Here is an 18,862-nt window from a genome sequence, read left to right on the forward strand (position 1 = left end):
AACAAAATATTTTCCGTTGAGATTGACCTAGACTGCCAACAGAGGTTAATCGTCAGCATTGCTGTACTTATTACCCTTCGCGCACTAGCTTGGTCCTGGAAACTTACACCCAGATGGCCAAACACACAGACCAAAAACCACTCACCCAAAGAGAGTCCCACAGGCACGCACACATGCACTCACACTCGCACACATTCCCACGTGAACATGCACGCAGATGCACACAAATACATACTCGTGTGCACATGCGCGCACTCATGCGCCCGCGCACTCATGCGCCCGCGCACCCACCCACGCCCGTGCACCCACAGGCTTTAGGAAAGTTGTCAAGGCCTTGAGTGTTAACGCTGGGATGATACTGCAATAGGGTTGAATGCTTTTAGTTTGTAATGAGGGCGGCTGCCAGCAATGGGGGAAAGATCAGGGAATTATTGCAAGTGTATCCCATTGCAAAGCTCACCACCATGTTGCACACACAAACATGGTGCAAACCTGGCACAATTATTGAAGCAAGGTGGCAGGATTAAACAGCTTCAGTTCAATCACAGGATAGAAGTGTTTGGATTTGATCGGTTGTTGGCCTGTCCAATATTGTAAATAATTTACCAACTGAATGAAGTTTAATAAAATATATTATACTGTGAGGGAAAGGAACAGTTCACACAGGGTGTAAGGGAGGAACAAGGGGGTCTGCGCCTTTACTTTGATGAACGCAAAATACTGCGGATGCTGGAATCTGAAACAAAAGCAGAAAAATGCTGGAAAATCTCAGCGGGTCTGACAGCACCTGTGGAGAGAGAGTAGAGCCTGTCGTTTCGAGTCTGGATGACCCTTCGTCATTAACCCATCGACCCTAACCAGGCTGTGGGAGGAAACCGAAGCACCCAGAGGAAACCCACGCAGACACGGGCAGAACGTGCAGACTCCGCACAGACAGTGACCCAAGCCGGGCATTGAACCTAGGTCCTTGGCGCTGTGAGGCAGCAGTGCAAACCACTGTGCCATCCCAAATAAACCTGGGTTAAGGAAAAGACTGGCCTCAGATTCATCCTTTCCTCAATGTGTAAATGGTGACTTTAGCATCCAATATGGTTCAGAGGAGAGTTACCAGACTCGAACCTGGGATGAGGGAGTTGAGTTACTGTGGAGATACCGGACAAGTTAGGATTGTTCACCTCAGAGCAGAGAAGGGTAAGGCGAGATTTGACAGAGGTGTTCAAGGTCATGAATGGTTTGGATCGAATAAATCCGTCTGGCTTGGAAAAGGGTCGGAGAGAGAGCCAGAGGTGACACGAGGAACGTCTCCTGTCATTAAATTTCTCCACATCATTAAATTTCTCAGCCAGAGTATTCCATTTGCTGATCAAGGCAAAATACTGCAGATGCTGGAATCTGAAACAGAAAATGCTGGAAAATCCCAGCTGCTCTGACAGTATCTGTGGAGGGAGAATGGACCCATTTGCTATCCTGATCCAGGCACTGCCATGTTTCAGTTATGTCTGAAATTCCTCAACGTCTCTCATGCAAGGCGATGGCCTAGTGGTATTATCACTAGACTATTAACCCAGAAACTCAGTTAATGTTCTGGGGACCCAGGTTCGAATCCCGCCACGGCTGATGGTGGAATTTGAAGTCAATAAAAAATATCTGGAATTAAGAATCTACTGATGACCATGTAGCCATTGTCGATTGTCAGAAAAAACCATCTTGTTCACTAATTTCCATGAGGGAAGGAAATCTGTCATCCTTACCTGGTCTGGCCTACATGTGACTCCAGATCCACAGCAATGTGGTTGACCCTCAATTGCCCTCGGGCAACTAGGAAAGGGCAATAAATGCTGGCCAGCCAGCGACGCCCATGTACCACGAATGAATTTAAAATTCCCCCGTGCTGTTTGGGGAATTTAATTTTGCACAAACTGTCCTACGTGTAAGTAGGCCACACAATACTGAAAGTAATCATAGAATCCTACAGTGCAGAAGGAGGCCATTCGGCCCATCGAGTCTGCACCGACCACAATCCCACCCAGGCCCTACCCCCACATATTTACCTGCTAATCCCTCTAACCTACACATCTCAGGACTCTAAGGGGCAATTTTTTTTTTTAACCTGGCCAATCAACCTTCCCGCACATCTTTGGACTGTGGGAGGAAACCAGAGCACCCGGAGGAAACCCACGCAGACACGAGGAGAATGTGCAAACTCCACACAGACAGTGACCCGAGCCGGGAATCGAACCCAGGACCCTGGAGCTGTGAAGCAGCAGTGCTAACCACTGTGCTACCGTGCCCCCGTGCTGGGAAAGCAATAATCTTTGACCGACTTGCGCAACACGCGTGGAGAAACATCAGAGCCGTTCTGAGGATGACGGTGCTGGTTCATGAGGCTGGCGTTCTCAGCATCTTGTTGTACGGCCATGAAACACGGATGGCTTAAAGCCGTCAAGAAAAGAAGCTCAACGATTGTCATCACCGGGAAGGAGCGCCCGAAAATCCAGCCTTGGAGAACTCAGGTGCACTCATTATTTAAAGGGAAAAAAAACCCCAAGGCTTTGCGGTTTCAGTCTACTGCATCCGTGCTAATTGTACGTTTTATAAACATTAACTAAGCAGATAACAAAATGATTTTGCTCTGTTGGCCCTCCCATCCCTCGGCTGTGAGTTGAGCCATGGATTCAGCCATTGGCCACTACAGTCATGTCCGTAAACCTCAGTCCAGAAGCATTAAGCTACGACTAAAACGCAAGAGCTGCTGTATGAATTACTTGGGAAAGAAAGAGATTGATTTTGTTTACGGTTTGGACCCATCAGAAAGTACATTTTCCATATCTTAGTAATTCTATTGAAATAGTAATAAATCATTCTGAGCTCCTGCGTATAACACAGACATTTGTTTATTCTGTTGTCAACGAATCTTAATTGCATCAAAAAGAATTCCAAAGTTAGCTGGTTTGTATGTGTGGTAAAGGTTAGGTATTGTACAGAGCTTGTTGTTGAAAGCTTCTGTGGGAATTACAGTTTGATAGATTGATAATGCAGAATTTAAACAAGTTTGGAGAGAGCTGGAGTTGTGTTGCCAGCTTTGGCTCAAGGCAGATGTCCGTAACGTAACCAAGGTGACGGGTCTCTAGAGAGAGAGAGAGGTGCCCCTTCTTCCCACAATGCACACCTCACAGCTGACAACGTCAGCTAGCTTTGTCAGAAGTGTGTGCGGCGAGAATGTTCCCTTGATGCATTTTGGGAGGACGAACAAGGCAAGGGAATATACAGTGAATCATCAGATACTAGGAGGTTCAAAGGATCTAGGGTTCATGTCTATAGATCTCTGGTAGCAGGAGAGGCATATAAGGTGGTTAAGATGATATATGGGATACTTGCCTTTATTAGCTGAGGCACTGAATATAAAAACAGGGAGTTATGATGGAGCTGTATAAAACACTCATTAGGCCATAGCTAGAGTGTCATGTGCAGTTCTGGTCACCACGCTATAGGAAGGATCGAGAGGATGCAGAAGAGATTCACCAGGATGCTGCCTGCGATGGAACATTTCAGCTATAAAGAGAGACTGGATAGGTTGAGTTTTTGTCTTCCTTGGAGCAGAGAAGGCTGAGGGGACCTGATTGAGGTGTACAGAATTATGAGGACAATAAATAGGGTGGATGGGAAGAAACTTTTCCCCTTAGTAGTGGAGTCATTAACCAGGGGGCAGAGATTTAAGGTAAGGGGTAGGAGATTTGGAGGGGATTTGAAGAAAAACGTTTTTAGGGTGGTGGGAATCTGGAACCCGCTGCCTGAAAGGGTGGTAGAGGGGGGAACCCTCACAACATTTCAGAAATATTTAGATGAGCACTTGAAACACCATAGAATACCATAGCAGTGGACCAAGTGCTGGACAATGGGAATCAGAATAGATAGGTGCATGATGGCCAGCGTGGACACGATGGGCCAAAAGGCCTCTTTCTGTGTGAAACTCAATGGGCAGGATTTTATAGCCGCACTTGCCCCGAAACCGTAAAATCCCACCCGAGGTCAGTGGACCTTTCCATTGTCCGTCCCTTGCCCGCTCCGATTCCCGTGGTGGGCGGGATGGTAAAGTTCCGACCTATGACTCTTTGGGCCCAATTTTAACATCGCGTTGCACTCGTTTTTGGCCACGAAAACTTGGTACAGTCGGGCGTGTGGTGAGTAACGTAATCCGCTCCCACCTCCACGCTGGTTCCCCCTTTTACCAAGGCCCAAAAATGGCCGCAATCGGGACTGTGCCTGAAACGAGCGCAACAGCCATTTAAATGCATTTGCATGCATTTAAATTGACTTAATGGGCTGCACGCCCAACCTTACCGGCACTTCCCCCTTTACCACCGCGTTCACCGGCGGCACGGTAGCACAGTGGTTAGCACTGCTGCTCCACAGCTCCAGGGACCTGGGTTCGATTCCCGGCTTGGGTCACTGTCTGTGTGGAGTTTGCACATTCTCCTCATGTCTGCGTGGGTTTCCTCCGGGTGCTCCGGTTTCCTCCCACAATCCAAAGATATGCGGGTTAGGTTGATTGGCCATGCTAAAGTTGCCCCTTAGTGTCCTGAGATGTGTAGGTTAGAGGGATTAGTGGGTAAAATATGTAGGGATATGGGGGTAGGGCCTGGGTGGGTTTGTGGTCAGCGCAGACTCGATGGGCCGAATGGCCTCTTTCTGTACTGTAGGGTTTCTATGATTCTATGATTCACCCATCCGGAATTGGCGCAAAACAGACATGCTCCATATAAGTCCGATTTGGGCAGTCCAGTTAGTGAGGGGGTAAGTGCCGAGCTTCCGACGGCTCTCTGCCCGGAGATCAGTGGTGGTGGTGGGGGAAGGTCACGATCGGTCTCGGTGGGGGGTATAAGAGGGTCAGTAATGGTGTGGGAGTGGGGCAATATCTATGGAGGCCAGGGGGAGCCATTATCCTGGGGATGTGACAGGGGAGCGTTATTCTATTTTTTTGCGCATTTAGAGGCACCAATCGGAGCTGCAGGATTTCGGGCACAGTAAGTCCCACCCACAGACTTGTGCAGCGCGATTCAGACTCGCTGATAGTTTTTCACACAGTGTGTGTATGGGGGTTCCTGAGAATGGGTCTAAAATTCAGATCTGAAACACTCCCAGTTTCAAGTCCATCCAGCACTTAGAATCAAAATGGCAAAATAGGGCCCGATGACTATGAGCAGCCTCGTGGAACACGGAATATCCGGCTTTCCACTCCGTTTTGGATTGTCGTACGTGGTGAAGGCCACGAATCAAAACAATTTTACAATCCAGAGAGCACTGGACAGAGTTGACTCGCTCAGTCGAGGGGCCACGAGGTTCCCTCCAGCGTGAGGCGGTTCAGGGCAAGATCAGAACACTGGCTTTTGATCGAGTCATAGAACGTAGAGCACAAAATTAGAGGGAAAAAACTGCAGCAGGGTATTGTGGCGTGGCAGAGTTTGTGGGCGTGGCAGAGTTTGTGGCGTGGCAGGGTATTGTGGCGTGGCAGAGTTTGTGGGCGTGGCAGAGTTTGTGGGCGTGGCAGAGTGTGGGCGTGGCAGGGTATTGTGGCGTGGCAGAGTTTGTGGGCGTGGCAGGGTATTGTGGCGTGGCAGAGTTTGTGGGCGTGGCAGGGTATTGGGGCATGGCAGGGTATTGTGGCGTGGCAGGGTATTGTGGCGTGGCAGAGTTTGTGGGCGTGGCAGAGTGTGGGCGTGGCAGAGTGTGGGCGTGGCAGGGTATTGTGGCGTGGCAGAGTTTGTGGGCGTGGCAGGGTATTGTGGCGTGGCAGAGTTTGTGGGCGTGGCAGGGTATTGTGGCGTGGCAGAGTTTGTGGGCGTGGCAGGGTATTGGGGCATGGCAGAGTTTGTGGGCGTGGCAGGGTATTGGGGCGTGGCAGAGTTTCTGGGCGTGGCAGGGTATTGTGGGCGTGGCAGAGTTTGTGGGCGTGGCAGAGTATTGGGATGAACTGGATTGCTCTTGGAAAAAGTCAGTGCAGGTGGACCTGATGTGTTCCTAGTCCTCTACGATTCTCTGCAGGATATAAGGATTCAGTGAGCCCTGAGTTTTCCTCTGCAGAGAATCATGTGAACAATTATTATTCACTGTGCAGTGTTCAGTTTTTTGGTTGTTGCAGTCTTTTTGAAGGATTCTGTTTAAAATGCTACTGCTATACACCACCAAACCAAGGGATAAGGTCATTTGGCTTTCTGTGGGTGCTTTAGAATCAGAGAATCCCTGCAGCGCAGAAGAGGCCATTCAGCCCATCAAGCCTGCACCATCTCCCCGACAGAGTATCTTACCCAAGCCCTATTCCCATAACGCCATGTATATACCCTGCTAAACCACCTAAACGATACACCTTTGGACACTAAGGGCAACTTAGCATAGCCAATCCACCTAACCTGCACGTCTTTCGGACTGTGGGATGAAACCGGAGCACCCGGAGGAAAGCCACGCAGACACGGGGAGAACATGCAAACTTGACACAGACAGTGACTCAAGGCTGGATTCGAACCCGGGTCCCCGGCGCTGTGAGGCAGTGTAAAACATTACTGGCCTCTGCTGAGATCTTAACACTGACCTTTGCACTTATCTGCTCTCTCCCCTGACCGGAGATGTTAATCTTCCGGCTGTTCACGTAGGTGGGATCTTCCTGTGCTGCTGACGGCACACCCCTCCCCCCCCCCTGCCACAGGTTTCCCGGCAGCGTGGGGTGGATTAAATGGGAAATCGCATTGTCAGCGGTGGGATCAGAAGATCCCGCCACCGGCCAATTGCGAGCCCCCTCCCTCCGCTAGAGAATCTGTCCTGTGAGGTTAAGTTGGGTAAATTGGTCTTTGCGGAACCGAGGCGTACGGTACAAAACTGTGATCCACTGACATCATCCAGGGTACAGAGAACATCCAGGGTACAGAGAACATCCAGGGTACAGAGATCATCCAGGGTACAGAGATCATCCAGGGTACAGAGATCATCCAGGGTACAGAGATCATCCAGGGTACAGAGAACATCCAGGGTACAGAGAACATCCAGGGTACAGAGAACATCCAGGGTACAGAGAACATCCAGGGTACAGAGATCATCCAGGGTACAGAGATCATCCAGGGTACAGAGAACATCCAGGGTACAGAGAACATCCAGGGTACAGAGATCATCCAGGGTACAGAGATCATCCAGGGTACAGAGAACATCCAGGGTACAGAGAACATCCAGGGTACAGAGATCATCCAGGGTACAGAGAACATCCAGGGTACAGAGAACATCCAGGGTACAGAGAACATCCAGGGTACAGAGAACAGACTCCCAGTGGTTGTGAAGCTTTTGCCCAATAAGCAGTTTTGATCTTGGCTGTGAAGATCTTGGCTTGTTAGTGATTACACAGATCCAACATAATGTGAACGCTTTTCAATTTAATTTGTTGTTTGCTTGGCACTCATTGATTTTTAACAATATTGATCTCTCTCGCAGGGGTCACAATCAGAGGATGGAATTCCTTGGTGATTCTATAATGCAGCTGGTCGCCACGGAGTATTTATTCATCCACTTCCCTGACCATCACGAAGGCCATTTAACGGTGAGACGCACACAACTCATTGCCCTTCACTTAAAATGTCGTTTAAGAACTAAGCAAGTCCTTTTTGTATAAACATACTCCGCAAAAATAGACTGTGTAGAGTCTGCGTGGGTTCCCTCCGGGTGCCCCGGTTTCCACCCACAGTCCGAAAGACGTGCTGGATAGGTGCATTGGCCATGCTAAATTCTCCCTCAGTGTACCCGGAGTGTGGCAACTAGGGGATTTTCACAGTAACTTCATTGCAGTGTTAATGTAAGCCTACTTGTGACACTGATAAATAAATAGGCCCGGATTTTAGATCGATTGGGTGGGCATGGACAAGATTCAGCAGGGTGTGAAATCGTGTGAGAAGGTGTTGGGCGTACGAGAGTCGGAAACACTCCCACTGACAGTCGAGCAGATAATCTAGCCCATTAAGGGGCCAATTGAATACAATCGTACGTGGCCCGTCAATTTAATGTTTGGCGGACAGGCCAGGCGGCCTTTTCATTTTAACTGCAAACTGGATCTGGGGCGTGCTGAATGGTCAGGGCTGAAACAAAATGAACATACGTGTGTCTGGAGACGGAGGTGTGTGCGCGTGTGATTGTGCTGCCTGGACACGTGTTGTATCCATCGATATTCATTTTCCACGGGGTCAGCAGCTCCCTGAGACTGCTCGCAGCAGCTGTCCCCCTCTTTCCCCCCCACCCAGCCCAGGGAGCACCTGTCCCGTGTCCCCCCCCCCCCCACCACCGCCACCACCACCACCGTACTCAGTGCCCGCTCTCACCGCAGCACTCAGCCTCTCACAGGGCGCGTTTCACACTGCGTGGCTGTCAGCACTCCGGGGTGGACGGCAACCGGGAACACAATTCGACTCCGATGTTGCCCCTCTGGGCCCACCAAGTGCCCAAGGGGCAAAAGATTCAGGCCATAGTTTTTATTAATGTGCTATTCGAGATGATGTGATTGATATTCAATGAAGTGATTGACATGCCCTTCAGAAGGTTATGCTAAACTGCCTTCATCATCATATCATAGAATCCCCACAGTGCAGAATGAGGCCATTCAGTCCATCGAATCAGCACCGACTCTCCGTCAGAGTATTTACACAGGCCCTATCCCTGTATCCCCACATTTACCCCAATAATTCCCCTAGCATGTATAAATATTGGACACCAAGTGGCAATTTAACTAACCACTGTGCCGCCTTCTTGAACTGCAGTCGCCCATTGACTTTTCCTGGAATGATTTGTTACAATTGAGTGCCTTTCTGGGCCGTTACTGAGGGTTGTTCAAAGTCAATCACGTTGCTGTGTGTATGGAGTCACGTTTTGATTTATTAACACAGTGAAAAATATTGTTTCTTGCACGCTATACAGACAAAGCATACCGTTCATAGAGAAGGAAAGGAGGGAGTGCAGAATGTAGTGTTACAGTCATAGCTAGGGTGTAGAGAAAGATCAACTTAATGCAAGGTAGGTCCATTCAAAGGTCTGACAGCAGCAGAGAAGAAGCTGTCCTTGAGTCGGTTGAGATGTGACCTCAGACTTTTGTATCTTTATCCTGATGGAAGAGAGAATGTCCGGGGTGCGTGTGGTCCATAATTATGCTGGCTGCTTTGCCGAGGCAGCGGGAAGTGTAGACAGAGTCAATGGATGGGAGGCTGGTTTGCGTGATGGATTGGGCTACATTCACGACCTTTTGTAGTTTCTTGCGGTCTTGAACAGAGCAGGAGCCCCAGACCAAGCTGTGATACAACCAGGAAGAATGCTTTCTATGGTGCACTGTAGAAGTTGGAGAGAGTCATAGCTGACGTGCCAAATTTCCTTAGTCTTCTGAGAAAGTAGAAGCGTTGGTGGGACTTTCTTAACTATAGTGTCGGCATGGGGGGCCAGGACAGGTTGTTGGGGATCTGGACACCTAAAAACTTGAAGCTCTCGGCCCTTTCTACTTTGTCCCCATTGATGTAGACAGGGGTATAACTTCCACTGCACGTAGGCCAGACCGGGTAAGGATGGCAGATTTCCTGCCATGAAGGGACAACAGTGAACCAGATGGGTTTTAATGACCATTGATGTTAGTTTCATGGTCATCATTACTTAGACTAACTTTCAATTCCAGGTATATTTTGGGGGGCTTTGAACCCTGTCTCCAGGTGATTAGAGATTCCAAGTCCCCTTGTGTTACCATTGTGCACCCGCCTCCCTAATATTATAGAATCATAGAATTCCTACATTGTAGAGGAAGCCATTTGGCCCATCAAGTCTGCACCGACCGCTATCCTATCCAGATCCTATCCCCTTAACCCCATGCATTTACCTTGCAAGTCCCCTGACACTAAAGGGCAATTTAGCATGGCCAATCCACCTCACCCGCATACTTTAAACATTTTCCAGAACAAATTATTGCGGATGCTTGAAATCATAAAACAGAATCATAGAATCCCTACAGTGTGGAAGGAGGTCATTCGGCCCATCAAGTCTGCACTGACCACAATCCCACCCAGGCCCTATCCCCATAACCCTTCATATTTACCCTGCTAATCCCCTGACCCGAGAGGCAATTTTACCATGGCCAATCATCCTAACTCGCACATCTTTGGATTGTGGGAGGAAATTGGAGCACCCGGAGAAAACCCACGTAGAGATGGGGAGAATGTGCAAACTCCACACACACAGTGACCCGAGGCCGGAATTGAACCCGGGTCCCTGGCGCTGTGAGGCAGCAGTGCTAACCACTGTGCTACCATGCCCCCCAGAATCTGAAATAAGAACAGAAAATTCTGGAAATATTCAGACACCAGCCTCTTTCACCTAGCTGAACTTGTTCTCATGTTGAAAAACTAATTTCCTCTAAATGAAGGGAGTTGCTATGAGAACCAATACGATGCTTACTCTTTCAAAGGATATGTGGAACACTCTCCACAGATGCTGCCTGACCAGCTGAGTTCATAGAATCCCTACAGTGCAGAAGGAGGCCATTCGGCCCATCGAGTCTGCACTGACCACAATCCAATCCAGGCCCTATCCCCATAACCCTTCATATTTACCCTGCTAATCTCTCTGACACTATGGGGCAATTTAGCATGGCCAATTAACCTAACCCACACATCTTTGGACTGTGGGAGGAAACCAGAGCACCCGGCGGAAACCCATGTAGACACGGGCGGGATGTGTAAACTCCACACAGGCAGTGACCAAGGCTGGAATTGAACCTGGATGCCTGGCACTGAGAGGCAGCAGCGCTAACCACTGTGCCATCATGCCGCCCAGAGTTATTCCAGCATGTTGTGTTTTTAAAATTTTATGTAGAGTCAAAACGGCACCAAAAGCCAATCAGCCGATTTGGTATGTGCCAGCTTCCTGTAGAACAATCCAGGCAGGGGCCTCTTTCCCCCTTCACCCCCACCCCTATTGCTGCACTCACTTGTGCCCCCGATATGTTCTCCAGGTGCACCTGTTCGCACAGTAGCCGGGCTTCATGCCATTCTGTCGCCATGCCACTGTGGTTGGATGTCTCGATAGGGTTGGGGGGAATGATTCCAGTATGTGCCAACTTCCTGTAGAACAATCCAGTCAGTCCCATGTCCCTGCGTTATCCCCGTAGCTCCGTATATTTATTTCCCTCAGCTACCCAGAGTTCTGTATTGTGTGAGGAAAATCTGCTGTCGTTTTACAAAGCTCAATATCACTTACTCCACAGACTGCAGCGGTTCAAGAAGGCGGCTCATCGACAGGGTGGCACAGTGGTTAGCACTGCTGCCTCACAGCGCCAGGAATCTGGGTTTAATTCCTGGCTTGGGTCACCAGGAATCTGCACATTCTCCCCATGTCTGCGTGGGTTTCCTCCCACAGTCCGAAAGACGTGGTTAGGAACATTGGCTGTGCTAAATTCCCCCTCAGTGTACCCGAACAAATGCCGGAGCGTAGCGGCGAGGGGATTTTCATACTAACTTCATTGCAGTGTTAATATAAGCCTACTTGTGACACTAATAAATGAACTTTTAAACTTAGAGGGCAAATAGGGACAGGTGACTAATGCTGGTCTTGCTAGCGACACACTCATCCTACAAACCAATTAAAGAAATGAATTGAACAGAATAGACGTGATGGTGGGAATGATAATGATGTTCCTCTGTGATTTGGTTTCTTTGTAGCTCTTGCGGAGTTCCCTGGTCAACAATCGCACTCAAGCCAAAGTGGCGGAAGAGCTTGGAATGCAGGATTTTGCCATCACCAATGATAAGACCAAGAGGCCTGTTGCGCTCCGCACCAAGACACTGGCTGACCTTTTGGAATGTGAGTGCATGCCCTGCCCCTGTGGTGTCAGAATGTGAACATCACGTTCTCTCAGTGAGAAAATCATTTTTCAATCAATCTATTCCACAGCAAAGTTTCATTCTCATTTATTTTGCCCATCTTTTAACTAATACCTCCGTGGCTCAGTTTGGAATCCTTGTTCCAGCTTGTGAAATCACAATCGCAGTGTTTGGGATGAATTTTACAACCTGGCTGCCCCCAGGATAACGTATTTAATAATTTAATATGCCAACACCTGTCAGTGCCATGAAAACTCCAGAAAACAATCTCTATTTTCTCCTTTTCTTACATTGAGATTGAGTCCCCACATCATTCCCCTGGTGACACTGCTTTCCTCCCACAGAAGATGTGCGGGTTAGGTTGATTGGCTATGCTAAATTGACCCTAGTGTCATGGGGATTAGTGGGGTAAATATGTGGGGTTACGGGAATAGGGCCTGGGTGGGATTGTCGGTGCAGACTCGATGGGCCGAATGGCCTCCTTCTGCATTGAAGGGATTCTACGAATGACACCCGGCAAATGAAAGTGCCCGTTTGACAGAGAGAGCCTCTCTGAGCCACTGTAGACATGGGCCGGGGATTTTTCTCAGTTATCAACAAAGGCCGATGTTAGGCGGGAAAAGTGGCGTTAAAGCCACTGATGGTGCTGGTGACTTTCTCCGTCAAGTAGTCCGTGACTTCGGGGGTAGGGGGGCTCCGATTCACCCAGCCCGCCAGCAACGTGAGGATCTGGGTGCCATTTTTAAAGGCCACCCCAGTGCACAGCGAGCAAACCAGCTCACCCTGGCACCCAGTACCTGGGCAGGAGCCTCTTTCCCCCTTCACCCCCACCCCTCATGCTGCACTCCCCTGGTCTGTTCTCCTGGTGCACACGTTCGCACAGTAGCCGGGCTTCACACCATTCTGTCGCCATGCCGCTGTGGATGGATGTCTCGATGGGGTAGTGGTGTTGCGGGGTGGGGGGGGGGGGGGGGATGATTCCAGTGTATGGCCTGATAAAGATATGTAAATATATTCAAATGTGTTAACGTGCCCTAACACTGACAGGGCGGAGGGTGGCAGTGAGGGGCAATCAAATGTTAAACGTGACTTTGCCTTCATGCGAAATTTTCGCCAACATGAACAGAAGTGAGAAATCCTGGCCAATCGGAAGGAGAAGTTACTTCACAGCAGTATCGTAGTGAGAGCTGGAAACTATTGCCATGACAGTTGTTAATGAGACACCGTTCAGTGTGGGTATCAAAATGACAGATTACACTGAAGCAACATCATTACCTTAAAGACATAGAATACTCAAACTCAGCTTCTCCGGCCAAACTTCCTGTGAATGGATTTTTTCCTTTTTTTTTCATTAAATGCCATGCACAGAACAGATGAAATCAAATGTAATGTGTGCTCAATGTTAAAAGTTCACACGGTGGCACAGTGATTAGCACTGCTGCCTCACAGTGCCAGGGACCTGGGTACGATTCCTGGCTTGGGTCACTGTCTGCGTGGAGTCTGTACGCTCTCCGTGTCTGCGTGGGTTTTCTCCGGGTGCTCCGGTTTCCTCCCACAGTCTGAAAGATGTGCTGGTTAGGTGCATTGGCCATGCTAAATTCCCCCTCCATGTACCTGATCAGGAGCTGGAGTGTAGCGACTAGGGGATTCTCACAGTAACTTCATTGCAGTGTTAATGTAAGCCTACTTGTGACACTAATAAATAAACTTTACAAACTTAAACTTAAGTGCATCGGTGTTAAAAGTATATTTTTATATTTCATTTAGCGTTCATAGCTGCACTTTATATTGACCAGGATTTGGACTATGTTCGCACCTTCATGAATGTATGCTTCTTCCCACGGTTAAAGGTCAGTACGTGTCATCTCACTTCAGTGTGAAATTCTTCACAAATTGTCTCCCCTTTGGGTACCAGCGCTGATGGGTGGGGGGTGTGGGGGGAACATTTCACCCTGAATTGTGCTGGGAGTGTTTGCAATAACTGTTTGCATGTCACCATGAACCAGTGCAATCAGACAGCGTTTACAAATGCAACTTTCCTTTTCAATTCTTTGCATTGTCACCCCACGCTGTACCTTGTTGCTGTTTGATTAACGCAGCTGGAAGTGATTGCCCAAAAAAAAAACATGTTTAACCATTTATACCCAGGAAATAGATACCACAGACCCCATTTGGAGTACTGTCAGCAGTTTCGGGCCCCATATCTAAGGAAGGATGTGCTGGCCTTGGAAAGGGTCCAGAGGAGGTTCACAAGAATGATCCCTGGAATGAAGAGCTTGCCGTATGAGGAGCGGTTGAGGACTCTGGGTCTGTACTCGTTGGGAGTTTAGAAGGATGAGGGGGGATCTTATTGAAATTTACAGGATACTACGAGGCCTGGATAGAGTGGACATGGAGAGGATGTTTCCATTAGTAGGAAAACCAGAACCAGAGGGCACAACTTCAGGCTACAGGGAAGATCCTTTAAAACAGAGATGAGAAGGAATTTCTTCAGCCAGAGAGTGGTGAATCCGTGGAATTCTTGCCACAGAAGGCTGTGGAGGCCAGGTCATTGAGTGTCTTGAAGACAGAGATAGATAATTCTTGATTAATAAGGGGATCAGGGATTATGGGGAAAAGGCAGGAGAATGGGGATGCGAAAAATATCAGCCATGATTGAATGGCGGAGCAGACTCAATGGGCCAAGTGGCCTAATTCTGCTCCTATGTCTTATGATTCCTGAGTAAATTAAGCGTTTTAAATCTTGGAACATGTGCCCATTGGTGTTGTCACACCTAATTCCAAGCGCTGGCTCCAAGACCCTCAAACTGGTGCCATTGAGAAAAACTCCCAGCAACGATTAACGTGGCCAGTTTTTGTGGGAGGATGTCCCCAGCTTTCTAGCACAGGTTCACAGAAGCGAAGAGTACTGGATATAATTTGCACTTGAAATTCCTCGACCTTTTGCACTGCTTTGGCAGATTTCCCATAAAGTTCTGCTGATGAAGCAGGAATTCCTTCCTGTAAATTCCATGTTTTGTGGCCCCGTTTCCAGTTGTAGAAATGTTTGTTTCTCAGAGAAAACCACCGGGCATTTCCAGGGCCCATACATCCCTGAGGAAAACTAATGAAATTATGGGATACTTGCCTTTATGCCTTTAGTGCAATCACATCCTTCCTATAGCGTGGCAGCCAGGTCGGCACGGTGGCACAGTGGCTAGCACTGCTGCCTCACAGCGCCAGGGACCTGGGTTCGATTCCCAGCTCGGGTCACTGTCTGTGCAGAGTCTGCACATTCACCCCGTGTCTGCGTGGGTTTCCTCTGAGTGCTCCGGTTTCCCCCCACTGCCCGAAGGACGTGCTGGTGAGGTGCATTGGCCATGCTAAATTCTCCCTCAGTGTACCCAAACAGGTGCCAGAGTGTGGCGTCCAGGGGATTTTCACAGTAACAGGGAGCTGGCTTCAAATCCAGCCTCGGGTGACTATGTGGAGTTTGCACATTCTCCCTGTATCTGCATGGGATTCCTCCAGGTGCTCGCTCTGGTTTCCTCCCACAGTCCAAAAAATGTGGGTTAGGCGGATTGGCCTTGCAAAATTGCCCCTTAGTGTCAGGGGGATTTGCAGGGTAAATACGTGGGTTTATGGGGATAAAGCGGGGTGTGATTGTTGTCAGTGCAGGCTCGATGGGCCAAATGGCCTCCTTCTGCACTGTAGGGATTCTATGATTAACTGAGCCATAGAATATAAGAGCAGGGCGGTTATGATGGAGCTATATAAAACATTCGTTAAGCCACAGCTAGAGTACTATGTGCAGTTCCAGTTGCCAAATTATAGGAAGGATGTGATTGCTTAGAAAGGGTGCAGAGGAGATTCACCAGGATGTTGCCTGGGCTGGAGTGTTTCAGCCATGAAGAGAGGCTGGATAGGCTGAGGGACGTAGATAAGACTGAGGGAGATCTGATAGAGGTGCACAAAATCTGAGGGACGTAGATTGGTAGAAACCTTCCCCCTTAGTAGAGGAGTCACTAACTAATGGGCATAGTTTTAAGTTAAGGGGTAGGAGATTTAGAGGGGACTAGAGGAAAAACGTTTTCACCCAAAGGGTGGTGGGAATCCGGAACTGCCTGAAAGGGTGGTGGAGGCAGGAATCCTCAACAATACTTTTCACTGTTTCCCAATGCATGTGACAATAAATCAAATCAACATTTAAGAAGCATTTAGATGAGCACTTAAAATGCCAGAGCATACAAGGCACAGAACAAGTGCTGGAAAATGGGATTAGAATGGATAGGTGCTTGATGGCTGGCACAGACATGATGGGCTGAAGGGCCTCCTTCTGTGCAGTAAAACCCTGTGATTCTAAATAAACTCATGCTTTTCCCACTATTTATAATCCTAGGTATTTTGCTTAATTGAGTCCCTTTGAATATGAACTGCGAATATATTGTCTAATGTACACCTCTGGACACTATTTTAAACGAGGTGAATTTGACTGCAGAGCTAAACGTCAGCCATGGCTGATTGTGTCACACTCTTGCCCGAGTCGGAAGGTTGTGGATTCAAGGCCTATTCCAGGTCTTGAGGACATAATCTGGGCTGACATTCCACTACGGAACGTGGAGAGCACTGCACTGTTAGGAGGTGCTGTCTTTCTGATGAGATGTTAAACTGGGCCCCCATCAAACCCCCTCGGATGGCTGTGTAAAACGCTACTTTGAGGAAGAGAAGGGGAGCTCTCCTGAGTGACTGGGCCAAGATCACCCTATCAGCCATGATTGAATCGTGGAGCAGACTCGATGGGCAAAGTGGCTTAATCCTGTTCCTATGTCTTATGGTCTAAGATTTATCCCTGAACAGACACCACACAAAATAAACAGGATTATCTGTGGGAGTGTTCTGTGTGCAAATCGGTGACGGTGTTTCGACAGTGACTTGACTTTAATAGTACTTTTCTGACGCCTTGAGATTGTGAAAGGTGCTGTAGAAAAGCAAGCCTTTTTTTTGGTCTTTAAATGTTTCCAAATATAGTAGGGCTTTTCATTTCCCTGTAGTGTGCTTTGTTCCCTGACGGCGCTGTGTGATGCTGTGTAAAGTCAGTGGTGGACCTGCTGTGTAGGTACGAGATTGTCTGTGTCTTCACTAACTCCGTCGGAATACAAAAGCTGAAATGTTGAGTGCGCAAAGGTGACAGTAAACTGAAGTAATTAAATGTACAAAGTCTGCACTTAACTTGGATGACATGCTCAGGCTTTAATTTTTAATGACCTCTCTTTTATGTTGGTGTAGGAGTTTATCCTGAACCAGGATTGGAATGACCCCAAATCTCAGCTACAGCAGTGCTGCCTGACCCTCCGAACAGAGGGGAAAGAGCCAGACATCCCTTTGTACAAGTGAGTTTTATATGTGGCATGAGTGGAATTATTATTATTTTGTTGCAGGGCATTCCGAGCGTGTTTTCTGTGCACCAATTGCAGATCATTGAAAATGTTACAATTTTGTCCAGTCTAATATCCTTCGAATGGGTTCAGAAAGGATTGTGCGCCTGTATTTATATTCTGTTATTTGTAACTGGAGCTCCTATCGCAGTTATTTCACTTTTGACATTTAGGCATGTAATGTTAGGATATAGAAACTAGAAGCAGGAGTAGGCCACTCGGCCCTTCGAGCCTGCTCTGCCATTCAGCACTGCTGCCTCACAGCGCCAGGGACCTGGGTTCGATTCCCGGCTTGGGTCACTGTCTGTGTGGAGTTTGCACATTCTCCCTGTGTCTGCGTGGGTTTCCTCCGGGTGCTCCGGTTTCCTCCCACAGTCCAAAGATGTGCTGGTTAGGGTGCATCGGCCATGTTAAACTTTCCCTCGGTGTACCCGAACGGGCGCTGGAGTGTGGCGACTAGGGGATTTTCACAGTAACTTCATTACAGTGAGAATATAAGACTAATAAATAAACTTTACTTTTTTTTTTCCCCACCTTGTCCCCCATTTCCCTTGATCTCTTTAGCCCCAAGAGCTATACCTAATTTCTTCTTGAAATCAGACAACGTTTTGGCCTCAACTACATTCTGTGGAAGTGAATTCCACACATTCACCACCCTCTGGGTGAAGAAATCTCTCCTCGCCTCAGTTCTAAAAGGTTTACCCCTTATCTTCGAACTATGACCCCTAGTTCTGGACTCCCCCACCACTGGGAACAATCTCTCTGAATCTGTCCTGTCAATCCCTGTTAGAATTTTATAGGTTTCTATGAGATCCCCTCATACGGGAGCCTCTATGGGGAAAATGCTGGTGTCGTTGTCAGTTTTCCTGGGAAAAAGATACAGGTAGAAAGTATTGTGATCACAGAATTGTTGCAGCTTGGATTGAGGCTATTCAGCCCATCATGTCTGTACTAGCTCTGAGTAATTCACCTCCTACCATTCCTCTCAGCTTCTCCCCGTAATCCTGCACATTCGTCCTTTTCGGATAATAATCCAACTCCCTCGGTTGAACCTGCCTCCACCACACTCTCAGGCAGTGCATTCCAGACCCCAACCACTCGCTGCTCGATAAAGTTTCTCATGATGTCGATGGAAAGGACTAATAAACTATTAATCAGTACTTTGTGAAGTTTTTATAATTCCAATCTAATGAAGATGAATTAACAGTGAGAAATGAGGAAATAGATGGATTTCTTTTCCATATTGAAACCTCACTGATGGGAAATCTAGACTGTGTGGCACACCAGTAAAGTCTAAACAGGCATAAACATTTTTACTCTGGGCTACATTTGTACAAGTTAACAAAATAAATGATTTTAAAATCCTTACAGCTCATAACTGGAGACTTTACCTGTCAAAGGTGTTGCGCTTGAAGGATTAATGGTTGGTGTGTGTGAAATTCATACGGTGGCACAGAGGTTAGCACTGCTGCCTCATAGCGCCAGGGATCTGGGCTCGATTCCCGGCTTGGGTTGTTTCTTCAGAAGAAATTCTTCAAAATGCAGCTAATGGAAATGCAACAAAAC

The 18,862-nt window shown here is 48.1% G+C and overlaps 1 protein-coding gene across 2 annotated transcripts in view; it reads left to right on the forward strand.

Moving 5' to 3' along the window:
- The window catches only part of drosha (drosha ribonuclease III), a 159,365-nt gene that overhangs the window by 98,870 nt on the left and 41,633 nt on the right, over positions 1–18,862 (forward strand). For both annotated transcript variants that reach the window (XM_078200076.1, XM_078200065.1), the window contains 4 exons: positions 7,474–7,579; positions 11,721–11,862; positions 13,650–13,732; positions 17,148–17,251. In XM_078200076.1, coding sequence (XP_078056202.1) covers positions 7,474–7,579; positions 11,721–11,862; positions 13,650–13,732; positions 17,148–17,251 — 435 coding nt within the window. The remainder of the gene's footprint in view (positions 1–7,473; positions 7,580–11,720; positions 11,863–13,649; positions 13,733–17,147; positions 17,252–18,862) is intronic.

This window comes from Mustelus asterias, chromosome 2 (assembly GCF_964213995.1).
Source record: "Mustelus asterias chromosome 2, sMusAst1.hap1.1, whole genome shotgun sequence".
NCBI classification, from domain to species: Eukaryota; Metazoa; Chordata; class Chondrichthyes; order Carcharhiniformes; family Triakidae; genus Mustelus; species Mustelus asterias.